The sequence below is a fragment of the Lethenteron reissneri genome, chromosome 22 (assembly GCF_015708825.2).
Source record: "Lethenteron reissneri isolate LAM-NWPU_2019-01 chromosome 22, ASM1570882v1, whole genome shotgun sequence".
NCBI classification, from domain to species: Eukaryota; Metazoa; Chordata; class Hyperoartia; order Petromyzontiformes; family Petromyzontidae; genus Lethenteron; species Lethenteron reissneri.
This window is the reverse complement of record NC_083800.1, coordinates 11,852,185-11,866,032: the sequence shown is the minus strand read 5'-3', so window position 1 is coordinate 11,866,032 and position 13,848 is coordinate 11,852,185. Positions and strand designations below refer to the sequence as shown.

Here is a 13,848-nt window from a genome sequence, read left to right as displayed (position 1 = left end):
ATTTATTATGATGCCGATGCGAATCGGATATAATGCGATTGAGCGAACAGAACTACGTCACGCAAGTAGGAATAAGCAGTTGTATGACTGCCTCTGCGTAGCACCGCACAAGGTGGGATGCTGCTGGATGCTTCTAGATGCTTCCCACGCGTCTCAGTCTTTGTTCGGGCCTGCGTACGCATCTCACGCATTATCGCGGACTGTGCTTTACCCTATGTCATATATGATTTATTATAACGCGATTTTTGCATGACGCGGTGTTCTTTAGGAACGCAATTACCGCATCGTAGGAGAACAGACTGTACCTATGAATTACAATTTACAAATACATTGATTCAAGCGAATACATGCACGCGAACCACGATGCCAACTCTCTCTGCAGCATTGATTCGAGCTCACAGTGACATGGTGGTGACCACTGTGCCTACCTCTCCTTGCAGGAAAGGGAACGCACCTCCCCATCCATCACTCTCACGCCGGTACCTTGCCCTGAGGGCACAAGTCCCCTGCAGCAATTCTGCACGTCCGAGGGCATGGCGGTGAGACCTGTGTTTGTGACGCGATGTCAGTTTGCGTCACGGTCGTGCCATCGGCGTCAGCTGACGCGTCAAAAATCCGTTCGCCAAATATCTTCGAACGTCCCTGGGCGATGACACCACGACGTCACTGCTCTAGTCGCTTCAGTTGTGCGTTCTTGAGCAGCGCCCGATACCTGTGTATCGATCGTTCAATGTTCATGTGCCGTTTTATTGTGGGACTACTACTGTGTGTTATCATATTGTGGTCTGGGACTGTTTTGTTGGTTTTTTCTCCCTTGCCCTATCTTGATCAATCTGATTTAAATAAAGATTCGATTAATGTTTTACTTACCTTTAGTGACTTGCCATTTTCTCTATTTTGAACTCCTATCGTTTTTTTGTATTGTTAGTTGTTGTAATTTGCTGACCCGCCATTACTGGACATCTGTGAAGAAGAGCTTCATAGCTCATCGGATTCCTCCTCCAGTCTAAATCAAGATTCTGAATCTCATGACTCTTTTGTGCTCTGTAAAGAGCAGTCGACCACACGATTTGTTTCTTAATGTTGCGCCTAGAATTGTGTCGGGTTGACTCAACTCAAGAACACACAAAGTGCAAATTTTTTTATCTAAGTTATGACATCACATTCTTTGGGCCAACATTGATGACCAGGGGGTTGAGCTGAGGTGTAGTGGTTCGCACATTGTACTATGCACCCACTGCTGACCTGAACTGGATTTCTGACGATGACTAACATCAGCGGGAAATGATTTCTGAACTAGTCTGGGAATCCCAATCACTAACCCACAGTCTCCAGCATGATAAAGTTTGATGAAACAACCCACGCGATTGAAAGGCATGGGGAGGCTTTAATCCAGCAGTGGATTGACAAAGGGCTGTAAATCATTCTTACTATTTTATTATTGACCAGACGGTGACCGTAAACTCGCCACACTCGTGAAGCCGATTTGAAAACGGGTGGCTGCACAGATTCAAGTCGAGTGTGGGAGCATATGTCCAACCGGCGCGTAGCAGCATCTACCATGTAGCACCAACCCCTCGGACCTTCCCTGGCAAATTCCCCACGCGAGCGCCGTTCCCACCCCCGAGACTCGATAGTAACGATTCTGATGCAGCAGATACGCAACTCAGGAATTGTCGTCGTGTTGACTGTGATCGGCGCATTAACCCGCAGACACGTTCAATTGAAATGTTGTTTCAAATGTTTAACTTCTTTCGCACCGTACGTAGCCAACCGTGCTAACCGTCAACATTTTCACCGGTCACTGCCTTCTGCATTTTAGGAAATCAAATGATGAAGGAGCATTTAATTCCATTCCAGATTCATCTTACCACACCAGAGTGTCTTATCTCATTGTGGAATTTCCCAAAAGGTGGCATCTATACCCAAAAATGTGTATTTATGTTACCGCACCCTCCCCCCCCCCCCCCCCCCAGTAAGGCAGTACATAAAAAATTGTTCTTACAATTTTGCTGCACTGCACTGAGTCCCACAATGCTGGTGGAATGCTCTTTCCAATAATCCAAGGCAATCTAGCAGCCTTTGTGTGGTTAGCAGACCGTAATCCTGCTGATGAGGGTTAGAAAGTCGGAGCTGCTCAAGTGTTCGGCTGTTTAAACACAAAATCTCTCAAATATTGTTCTGTAAGGCTGATGGGCATAACGTTATTTTAATATTTTAATATTCTTGCCAGTTAAATAACTCCGAGTTGTTCCCAAAACTAGATGTGTAACGTCACAGATATTTTCGGTTGCGCAAAGTTATAACGTTAATTTTCAGTACAGAAAAAAAATACATTGATATTTTAACTACAGGTAGTTTAATATGTTCCATGAATACTGCATGAAGTTATGAAACGTCATCTTATTGTTCTGCCCTTAGGACATTACCATAACGGAGTTGATGAAGAAGCTGGACATTTTGGGAGATAATGGGGTGAGTAATAATGATGTCCATCTTATAACTTTACTTTTGTACTTTTTTAAAATGTAATGTTAGAGTGGCTGCTATGCTTTTGTAAATGTGCTTTTAGTATTCCTAAGTATTCTTTATTTAGGCCCTGGTTCGTGAGATCTTGGTTTTTACTGCATCAATTTATACCGGTTCAAATGTTATTTCCGAGTATATCATGGCCAGCTACAATGATAATTCAAATTTATTATCCTTTCCCAGAATATGATTCGTAGTACGTGTGTGTTTTACGACCGAAAAACCTAGCCACACCACCTCCACATATTCTCTGCTGGCTATAATATATGCCACACAACCTACAATTCAGGGGATCTTTATGTAACAGATATATCTCTAACATGTATCAAATAAGAAATGCTCTTACGAGTGGTTTGAATGTGCATTGAATTAAAGGGTCAAAATTCGTCTTCCAGCCAAAAAACGATTTGAACTAGGAAGTGATTATTGTCAATGTCCAAGGCCCATCATGGTATATCTTCAGCATTTGTCTGAAGTGTACGTTGAGTAGATTGAACAATACACATGTAAAACAAAGTTGGTTCGGGGCATTTAAAAAATCGTATTGTTTTAGCTGCACACATAAGTGGAAAGAATAAATGAGTAGAGGAAGATAGAAAACCATGCGAATAGATGCAGTGGTAAATTATCTAAAAGAGACAGGATTGAGAGTGAGCGAAGCGGTGATACCTGCTAAAGACAGAAAATCGCAGTGGAAATTCACCCAGCCCCATTGTCACGAATGAGCTGCTCGAAGGAACAGATGTTAATGATGATAAAGGTGTTGACTTTAAAATTATACAAATAGTTTTGCCACATTCAAACATAATGAAAACGTCTTTACACATTTGCATATTAAATTTCCGGCAGGGGTGTTGCTTCAATGGTTATGCATTTGTTTTGTCAAATATTCTTTTAAACCTTTTGGCAAATCCTCATTGCAGTGCACGGTTTTACAATGACGGGCATGGTGGCACATAAATTACATCAAGTGATTTGGAGTTACGTGTGTGAGGGTTTTCAATGGGTTCCAAGGTTTATTTCCACATGGAAAACACTAAGTTAGGAATTTGCCCAACATCCCAATGCAGGACCCTTTGAGGAATGTTTTGAGACTCAGTGATGCTTTCCTTAATAAATTACTCAATTTCTTGACGTTATTCACTATAAGTAATGGTGTGTTCCTTTTATTGTTATTTTAAAATGCTTTGAAAACATATTGTTTAAAAGTGTAACGTCTCGCTTTATCTTACAGAATCTATCAAACGATGAACAGGTTACCATTATCCATGCCCGAGTTGTGCTTACTCTGGCCGATAAGGTAAACGTTATCTCACATTGAGATAGATACATGCATGCACTATAATTTAGTCGTGTAATTAAATGTTTAAAGTGCCTGCAGCGGCTTGAACAGATTCTTTTCAACAGTGTGGAATTTATCCCATAGCTAATTCTGCTATACAGGCGGTCGCCGACTGCAGTCGGTTCAACTTGCGTCAATCGGCACTCACGGCAGGTCGCCAATCGCCACCCCCTTGTTATTACTTTGCCACAAATGAACCGCAATACCTTGCTGACCTCGCCGAGGAGCGTAAATCGTCACCCAAACTCCGGTCATCCTCGCAGCGGCTTTTGGCTGGCCATCGAACAAAGACGGTCACCGCATTGCGACCTTTCAGATGCGCTTCTGCGGCCGTCTGGAATGCTCTTCACTTCCAACATTAGGAAGGCATTATATGCTTTTAAATCTAGATCAAAAATTAATTTCTTTAGAACTCCTTGTTGTGTTTAGTTTGTCGTCCTTCCCCTGCACCAGCGATTAGCACGGATGGCTACGTACGGTGCAAAAGAAGTTCACCATACATACTTAAGGCGGTCAGTCCCGCACTTGTCGCGTGACGCTGACTCAGACAAACAAATGTACAGTACGTCGCCCGGTCACAGCTAAGACTTCACGGCGAACGAGGAGCGAAGAGCGACGGCTCTCAAGTTGATCCCCACAAACGAGGCCTGATCCCTCTCGGGGCTCCCCCTTTATTTCCCCGCCCACGGCCTCGCTCCGCTTTTGGCCACGCCCCTGCTGCGGTATCAAGTCAGGAGCTCCCGGCTCTCGGTCACGTGTCCCTCAAGCCTCCTATGGAGGTTCCCGGCGCTCAGCGGCACTCCCGAATTAGTGGCTGGCGCTAACAGCGTAGTGACCCTATTTGTGTAACTACAATATTATTAGAACACTGAGCCAGCACTATCGAGATAACTGGATTTGAATCCGAGGAGCGATTTTGTTCCTCAAACTCGGTCCTCAAGCGTAACAATTTGGTGGTCTCGCCTAGAATATCACGAAAAAAACTCATCACCCAAAAAGTAGTGTTTCATTTAGTTCCACAAGCCGGGCTATTATGGACAAGTTATAGACTGTGAGAGGTTATCGGTCCATTTAGTTTGGCCGAATAGAGGTCTCTTCAAGTGACACAATTCTGTGGTATCATCTTCAAAGTAACCCCGTCGTGATTTGACCAACTGCTAAATTGGATAGGAATAATTGGTGTTGAAATGAAATCTGACTGAAGAGAATGTGGCTTTTGAACTCGGGACAAGCAGCTCTGCTTGCTCAGTATAAATTATTTTCGCTCTCGCCGTCTGCCTTTGGCTCTTTGAGCCATCGCTTCACCGTTTGGTCCTCTCTGTGCAGTTCCTGAAGCAGATTGAGGGGAAGGAGGCAGTCCTGCAACAGAAAATGATTGACCTGGAGAAGGAAAAGGTATTGTGAATTACGTAACATTTTAGACGTAGGAAGCTAAAAACTGAGAAATGAAAAAAAGACGCAGTGGCAAAAAACTCCCATTACAGTTGAATAATAAAATATCTGGGCAGATTTTTAAGTAAATATTTTCTACTGGAATTAAACGTTCGTTTAAATCAGATGCATGCATCTTCGTGGATATATGCAGAATGCTTGCGTTTCATATGGAGTCTGTACAGTTAGTTTTACAATTCAACCGTGGCAAGTTTCAAACGGACCCTGCAATCATTGATTTACTTTTGTCGATTATGATACTAATATTTTCGTCAGGCAATTACTTATTTTCAATTTACGTCATAGTAACTTTGTAAATGTCTTGTGTTCCCTATGGGGTCAGCCGCTTACGTTTCTACAAATGGAACATTGCAACATTTCTATGGTAGCCAACAACAACGATCGTGCACCGCTAAGTGGCGGTGATGTCACCACGGCGCTTGTGCCATGCTAGGTGGACTTAGGGGCCACGTGCAGTGTCAATGGCCGGGCTGGCAGGAGGTCGTGGAACACACCCAGGTGCCATGGGTTGACTGAGCCAGTACATTGCATCACATATTGTGGTTGCTTGAACCACAATACCTCAATGAGCTCGTCAAGAATCATAAACCATCACGTGAACTCGGGTCATCCTCGCGGCTAAAGCCACTGCTGCGGCCATTTGGAACACTCTTCCGATATTCGAAAGCCACTGGAGCTATACACGTTTAAATCTAAATTGGAAACTCATTTCATTAGAACTGCTTTTTTGTGTTTAGTTTTGTTGTCTTTCCCCCGCACCTCCGATTAGCATGGTTGGCTATGTACGGTGTGAAAGATGTTCAACACACACACACGTTTAAGCTTGTTTTTACACCAAACTGAGCAAAGTGTGTTCTTGTTTGAACGTTGGCCTCTGGTGTCCGTCGCAGGAGCTCTTCATTAAGCAGAAGGGCTACCTGGAGGAAGAGCTGGATTATCGCAAGCAAATGCTGGATCAGGCGCAGATGGTGAGTGCTCCCGTGCGCCCCTTGCTTGTGGGAGGTTGGTGTCACCGCATTTGGTTGTGGAAAATAAACTCAAAACAACACAACTCTTGGGTCCATCATGCACTGGTGATCGATCCACTCTGTTAAATGGATTACTCCGTTGATGATCTCAGCAGGTCATATCAAGTTCAGATGTTTGCTTAATGCAACCTAACCATTGGCAACTAAAGTCTATCAATATATTTATTGAATGACATGGAGCAAAGCAGTCTCTATTGGGTAAGAGATGCCCTTTAAAGCGACTCCACTAGTAGTTTTGGGACATCGTCTTCTGGAGTGATCGCCGATCACAAGGGAGGTAACGTGTGTGAATGAAAGGACTTTTTTTGCCTCGCGTAAAATTTGCTCAATTAACACACGTAAGATAATGTAACTAAAACTTGATTTGAAGCTTTCGTGACAGCAGGAATAATTTTTTGGTTCTTTCGGTAAAGTCACGTAGAAATAAATAAATTAAATAATAGAATACGACGTTTCGATTGCAATACAAGCAGTCATCAGGTATCACTAAATTTGAGAGAGACAAAACACAGACACGGAGACACACAGACAGACACACAAGCAGATAGAGACAACACAGAGACACACAGGGAGAGAGACACACAGAGACACACAGGGAGAGAGACACACAGAGACACATAGGGAGAGAGACAACACAGAGACGCACAGGGAGAGAGACACACGTGTCTCTCAAATTTAGTTCTACCTGATGACGACTGCTTGTGTTGCAATCGAAACGTCGTATTCTATTATTTAATTTATTTTCTTTCGACGTGACTTTAGCGAAAGAACCAAAGAGTAATGTAACTAATAAGTATCTTCACCATGGTATTACCATGCCTGTTAATTAGTTGTGGTGTTGTGCTTTGTTGTTGTACAAAAGGTCCTTCGTGCCCTTCATTTAGTTGTTGTGGTTGAAGGCATCGAGATTTACTTCCCAAAGCATTATCATCAGTTCTTTTCGCGCAGTAAACGTCCCACTGAGTTAAATTTCGATTTAAAGCTTTCGTGACTGCAGGGATTCATCTTCTTGGTTCTTTCGGTAAAGTCACGTAGAATGGAAATAATAAAATAATAAAAATAAAACATAATAAAATACAATTCTAACGACGTTTCGGCCACAACGCAAGCAGCCGTCCTCAGGTGAAGACTATTATGTTTTATTTTTATTATTGTATTATTTCCATTCTACGTGACTTTACCGAAAGAACCAAGAAGATGAGTCCCACTGAGTTGTTAAAGCTCATTTTGGATTGCTGATTGGTTTGCTTGTCCCAAACCTCATGTGCAACTACTGCAGGCTGTCTTTGTGATAGACAGCGCATTCCATCGTGATGGCATGGGCACTGCAACAATGGTAGCGCGAATACTAAATGTACGTGTATAGTTCCCAATCATAACACGTGGTACAGTTTATTCCTGACAACAACAACGGCACTCATCCCGATGCCCCTTTCGGATGCATCCCAGAAAGTGTGTTTGTCGAACTTTTTTCGCACCGTACGTAGCCAGCCGTGCTAATCGGAGGTACGGGGGGGGGGGGGGGAAGGACAACAAACTAAAAACATAAAGCAGTTCTAAAAATAAGTATAACCAGTAAAAACAAAGTTTTTCACTATAAATCCTTTATATGCGTGGCGGCTAGAGTCCTCTCGTCCTCTGGCTTGAGATGGCTGCCACCTATGGGTCAGATGATTGTCTGCCAGTATTAAGCAATTGGTAATTAAATATTTAATTTGTTTTCCCTAAAAAGTGTAAAATCTTAGGAAAAAAATTTCACGAACATTAATTGTCTCGCACAACGAGTCTGTGTGCAAAATGTCAGCTCGATTGGATCACGGGAAGTGGGTTAAAAAACGACCGAAAGATTTGCACGGTCGTAAGCAAGCAAGCAAGCACGCAAGCAAGCAAGCGAACTTAATATAAAGGGTTTAAAAACGAGTGTTGCTGAAGCCATCTCTTCCTCCCCGTCGCCCCCCCCCACCCCACGTGGCCCCTGTCGCACTTCCGTTTTGCCGTGTCCCGCGTGGCAGCGTGTGCTGGAGCTGGAGGCGACGCTTGTACCACGTGCTGCAGCAGGAGGGCAGCAGCGAGGCGGGCGCCGGCGTCAAGCCGAGCGATCGGCAGCTGTCGGAGCTGCGCGGCGCCGCAGAGCAGTGGCGCCGCCTCGTGGTGAACGAGACGCGGCAGCACGATGCGCAGGTGCTGCGAGACCGCATGGAGCTGCTGCACCAAGCCCTGCACGTACGAGGCTCGCGCGCGCGCACGCACACGGACACGCACGCATACGCACGTATGAGGCGCATGGAAAGATCGACCGTATATAGCCTTAACAGACTGTTGGGGCAAGTGCCGTTAGCGAGGAGCACCTATGAAGGCCGGAACGGTACACGAGGGGGTGGGTGGCCAGCACCACGCCCGACCGCCTTTGTCTCCCCCGGTGGTGATGTTTACACACCTGCACCAGGTACTCATTTGAGGCTGAGTCAACCTAGGGGAGGCCCAGGACCGGTTCAGATAATCGTCACTAGTGTTGGCTAACCGCTACACCACCGCTCCCCAGGCGCATGCACGCATGTACACACGTGCAAGCACGTGCACAGACGCGCCTTGGGGTTGCCGCGACATGGTGATGCTACGATACAAGGGCCACGATAATGCTCCCATCCGCTTTTCAAGATATTGTCGTAATGTGTTTTTTTGTCTCATTACATTTTTTAATTAACAAGTTAAACGTCACAAGAATAGAGAAAGTAAAATAAAATAAAGCGCTTTCATACGAGTGAAATGTTTTACTCTGCTTCCACCTGCTCTGTAACCTCCCATGATGGGATTTTAATCTAGGGTCTCAGTATTGCTGGCTCAGTTTGCTCAATCATGCAGTGCTGGAGACAATATTGCGTGTTTTTTTTTTTAAACAACTTTGGGTTGAGTTTAATTGAGCCTGAGACCATTCGTTGGTAACCTGGCCTCGATGGAGATGGGAAGTTTGCTTCGCACATGATTAATCTCCACACTCAGGGCTCCAACTTGGCTTTGTACTCGCCCTAGATGTAATCGTGCAGTGCTGTTGTTTGTGCCACTTGTCAATGTGGGTTCCTGCAGAGGATACGAGACCTTGAAGATAAGCTGGACCGTCAGATACGGCAAATTCAGGAGCTCGAAGAAAAGGTAACTACCTACCTGTGCCAGTGATAATTATAACGCTTAGAAACGGGACTGTACATTTTAAAAAGTATAAAGTATGTCATAATGTTTAATCAAGGTTTACAAATTCTTGGTTCTTTCGGTAAAGTCACGTAGAAGGGAAATAATAAAATAATACAAATTTAAAAATTAATTCTCACGACGTTTCGACTACAACACACCTGATGATGATTGCTTGTGTTGCAGTCGAAACGTCGTGATAATTTTGTTGTTTTATATTTTTATTATTTAATTATGTCCCTTCTACGTGACTTTACCGAAAGAACCAAGAATATGAATCCCTGCAGTCACAAAAGCTTTAAATCAAAATTTAAGGTTTACAAACTTAAAGGGAAAAACTAAATTCTGTCCTAACGGTTGCCTAAAAAAGGCTTTTAAAAAAGTATGTAAAGCAATCCGCAATGTGGAAGACATGGATGTATGTTACCATCATATGGGCTCATCAGCATGCCAGCTGTACTCTGCTGGGAAGGGCCAGAAGGTCGTGGGCATAACGGTAATAACATGGCCCATAGAGTGGTACTTATTTTACCGACCCCAGGTACGATGGGCTGAATTGACTCCCAAATGCGATTCATCAGATCTATGAGTCTAGTACTCTAACCACTGTACTAGGTATTAGCACATTTATTTTTCTCAGAGTAAAAGTACTTTAAAAAAAAAAGTCAGCAATTTTTATGGCGAAACTTTCAGAATGACGAACTTGAATACGTGAAGACAAGCCAATGAGTTTATATATATTCCTTGTGCTTCCTTTGGTCCGTTTGTTTTGTTTTCCCCTTCCAATTTATATTTTTTAGTTCTTCTTTTTGTTTTTATTTTTCTCCTTAGCATTCATTGTCTGGTCATGAAGGCTCTTCAAAGGATGGAATCGGTGAGATAAAAACCAAGCTCGCAACCCCTCAGCCACGTTTATCCACACACTGCACGCAGCGCGATTTCTCGCCCCGTTGGTGAGATATTATCTGCCTCGCCTGGTACACAAGAGGTCATGGGTTCGTTTCCTGACCCTGACGCCTGCTGTATATTCGGAGTTTGCATGTTCTCCCCGGGGATTTTTTTCCGGGTCCTCCGGTTTTTTCCCTCTACATTTAGAAACATGCGTTGAGAGTATTTGGCTGCTGCTATATATTTCCACGTGATGAGCCACTTTGTTGAGCTATCATATGTGGCCAGGTCGCTTCTGAAAAAGAGCAATATAGTTAAGTGGGCCTTACCTGCTAAAATTAAAAATAGATTGATAGTTTAAAATGTTAAATAGTTTAGTTTAATTCAGGTCTTGACTTCCTTCCACATTTGTTCAATATTTGTTTTTGTATAAAACTACCACGAGGCCTAACCCAACAACAGAATATGAAGCATTGCATTGGCTACTAAAACCTATGTTTTAGGTTAAGCTGTTGTCACACACACACCATGTATAAACGCATCATCGGGACCACAAATGTTGTTTGTCTCTGTGAATTCTGATAACAGATCAAATCGAGCTAATGTCCTTTATCTAACTGGATGAGGCCCATTAAGATTAATTTAGCATTTTGCGAGGAAGACTGTGGAGTGGAATTTTACACTGGAAAAAGTCAGTGTCTCCTGGAACAGTTAATGGGTGTTGCTCATCTCTGTCAGATATCATGAGCAAATGGTGGCAGTTCCCCATTACGAGGGCAGGGGCCAGTCTTCCCATTTGAGAAACCATTGTTAACCTCCCATTAAGTGGTTCTCATTTTATTGAGTTCAGATAGATGGTTGGCTGAGTTGACTCCTGACCTGAGATTTGAACTTGCTCTTGACTGTGAGTCGAGCATTCTAACCACACCAGATCTTGGGATACCCAAAGTTTTCAAAGTTATCTCTGATTTGTTGATATGTTATAGTTCAATTAGATTTGAGATATTATAACTGCATACAATCGCCTACTCTTAGTAATGACATGACTACTTTTTTTTAATCTTCACTTTATGGGAGATGACACATTTGTTAATTCCTTACATAAATTACTGGCAATAGAACCATCGACTTTGTACAAACTGGCTCTTTGATGAGCATGCTGATTGGTGGGCGATGCAGCAGCATGTTAAGCCAGACATTATGCAAAACGTAATTCATGTTGCAAAACGTAATTCATGTTGCAAAACGTAATTCATGTTGCAGAACGTAATTCATGTTGCTTACTCTTGAAACGGGATCATGCTAAATGTCAATCTCCAGACAGATTAATGGTTAGAGGGTAATGTTTAATTGGGGTTTTCATCTGATTACCACTCTCTGGTTTTGTAATACATTCATCTGCAATTATTGTATAAAATTAATGGCCTGGTTGAGGTTGCCCACCCATAGAACGGGTCCGAGGGCCAATTCACATTCAGCGCGGGTCACGCCTGCTCACGCCTGCTCACTGCTTCCATGTGACTGCAATGCTGATTAAGGAAGTGGCCAGCCTCATCATTATGTCTCTGTTTAGAAGAAAAAAAACAATGATTCATCAATAAGACTTGTCATCTACGTAGTGCTCGGCACAAGGACTAAATCTCTCTTTTTTGTTTTTCTATTCCGGTCAAGCTGCCTTTTTTATTTGAATTACAGCATCAGATGCGGCTCAGTGCAGTTAAGCTAGCGTAGTAATTGATAGGGAGCATTAACTGTGGGCGCTCGTTTTACGAACGAAACCGAGTACAAAAAGCAGGGCCCATGTAAGTCACAATGCGCAGCACTGCGGTGCTGGATCTTCTGACGAATGCATGTCACGTAATGAGGGATTGTGGGGCAGAATATTAAGTTGCTGGAGACACGGAGCCGTGTTAGCAGTCTCGAAACTTTACTGAGGAGGCAGTATTTTTGAGGCCGTGGGTACGCAAATGGAGACTCATGCCTCATCCCTGGCTCGTCAAGAACAGGCCACTTCGTTTACTTGAATGCAATGGATTGTGGAGTGTATAGAACAAGGGCTGTATTAATTGTGTCATCTTTATGAAGCTATGCAATGGTAGAGAAGTGAATGCTCAGTCTGTTTTCTACAGATTTGCATTACATGTCATAACGCAAAGGATACAATCGCTTAACCTGCCTAAATCCTAACGTGCCGATGTCTGCTTCCGATGCTTTTTAAAGACACGTGTTTCATTTTAATCGCCAATCGTATCACAGATATGGCATGATGTAACGTGCCATGCTGAAATCATTTCGTAACTTCCACGTTAAACAGATTATCACAGAATGTCAGTGACGACCATTGGGAAATGCCAGCAAAGAAACGTGCTGGGTTACCTGAATAAATAGGCATTTACCATAATGAACAGGCAGCACCTCCACAACGAGCACCACTACTATGTAAAGAGTGCGTTTACGACACATCAGTCATCCAACAAAGTAATGCTTAGCCTCAGAGTAAAGCTCAGACAAACTTAATAAAAAAAAAAGAGTACATTCTGTTTTCGTGTATAAACATCATCTCACTTCTTCTTGGTTCTTTCGGTAAAGTCACGTAGAAGGGAAGTGATATATTAATAAAAATAAAACATAATAAAACAATTCTCACGACGTTTCGGCCACAACGCAAGCAGCCGTCCTCAGGTGAAAACCAGGTCTGTCGAGGCGACAGCGTCTGAATGAAACAGCACACGTGCTTGGAGCATATATATATAAGCTGGGTTGGAAGGGGGGAAAAGGGCGCCTTGACAAAAGAATATGCATATCAAGAGGCATTTAGCATATTTATGGGAAATGCAGGTCAAGGCGCCCTTTTCCCCCCTTCCAACCCAGCTTATATATATGCTCCAAGCACGTGTGTTGTTTCATTCAGACGCTGTCGCCTCAACAGACCTGGTTTTCACCTGAGGACGGCTGCTTGCGTTGTGGCCGGAACGTCGTGAGAATTGTTTTATTGTTTTATTACTTCCCTTCTACGTGACTTTACCGAAAGAACCAAGAAGATGAATCCCTGTAGTCACGAAAGCTTTAAATCGAAAAATCATCTGACTTAATTTGAAAACCGAGTGAACGAGGTCAACCACACAAGTGGCTGTCTGTAGTTTAACCTGGACGATATTGGCCTTGGCCAAAACTCGGGAATCAGTTACCCCTTGAGCCACCGTCGCACTGAAAGCCGTGGTTACATATTGGATTGGCAGCAAGGGAAATATACACATTGGCACGTGGAGATTCTACACGCTGAGCCTCCAACAACCACTGCTGACTTCACAGTTCTCATTTGATCAGCCTCAGAGGGCCAAAGGTGTCAAAATTGACCCTCAACTGGTATTTGAACTCGCAGCCTTCATAATTATTGTTCAGCACACTACTAACTTGTACTGT

At 43.4% G+C, this 13,848-nt stretch overlaps 1 protein-coding gene across 1 annotated transcript in view; it reads left to right on the top strand.

Moving 5' to 3' along the window:
- Nucleotides 1–13,848, top strand: part of LOC133345638 (janus kinase and microtubule-interacting protein 3-like) — a 245,526-nt gene that overhangs the window by 172,313 nt on the left and 59,365 nt on the right. The window contains 9 exon segments of the mRNA XM_061556581.1: nucleotides 441–539; nucleotides 2,422–2,475; nucleotides 3,764–3,829; nucleotides 5,198–5,266; nucleotides 6,214–6,291; nucleotides 8,364–8,384; nucleotides 8,386–8,574; nucleotides 9,436–9,501; nucleotides 10,338–10,411. Coding sequence (XP_061412565.1) covers nucleotides 441–539; nucleotides 2,422–2,475; nucleotides 3,764–3,829; nucleotides 5,198–5,266; nucleotides 6,214–6,291; nucleotides 8,364–8,384; nucleotides 8,386–8,574; nucleotides 9,436–9,501; nucleotides 10,338–10,388 — 693 coding nt within the window. The 3' untranslated portion in view covers nucleotides 10,389–10,411.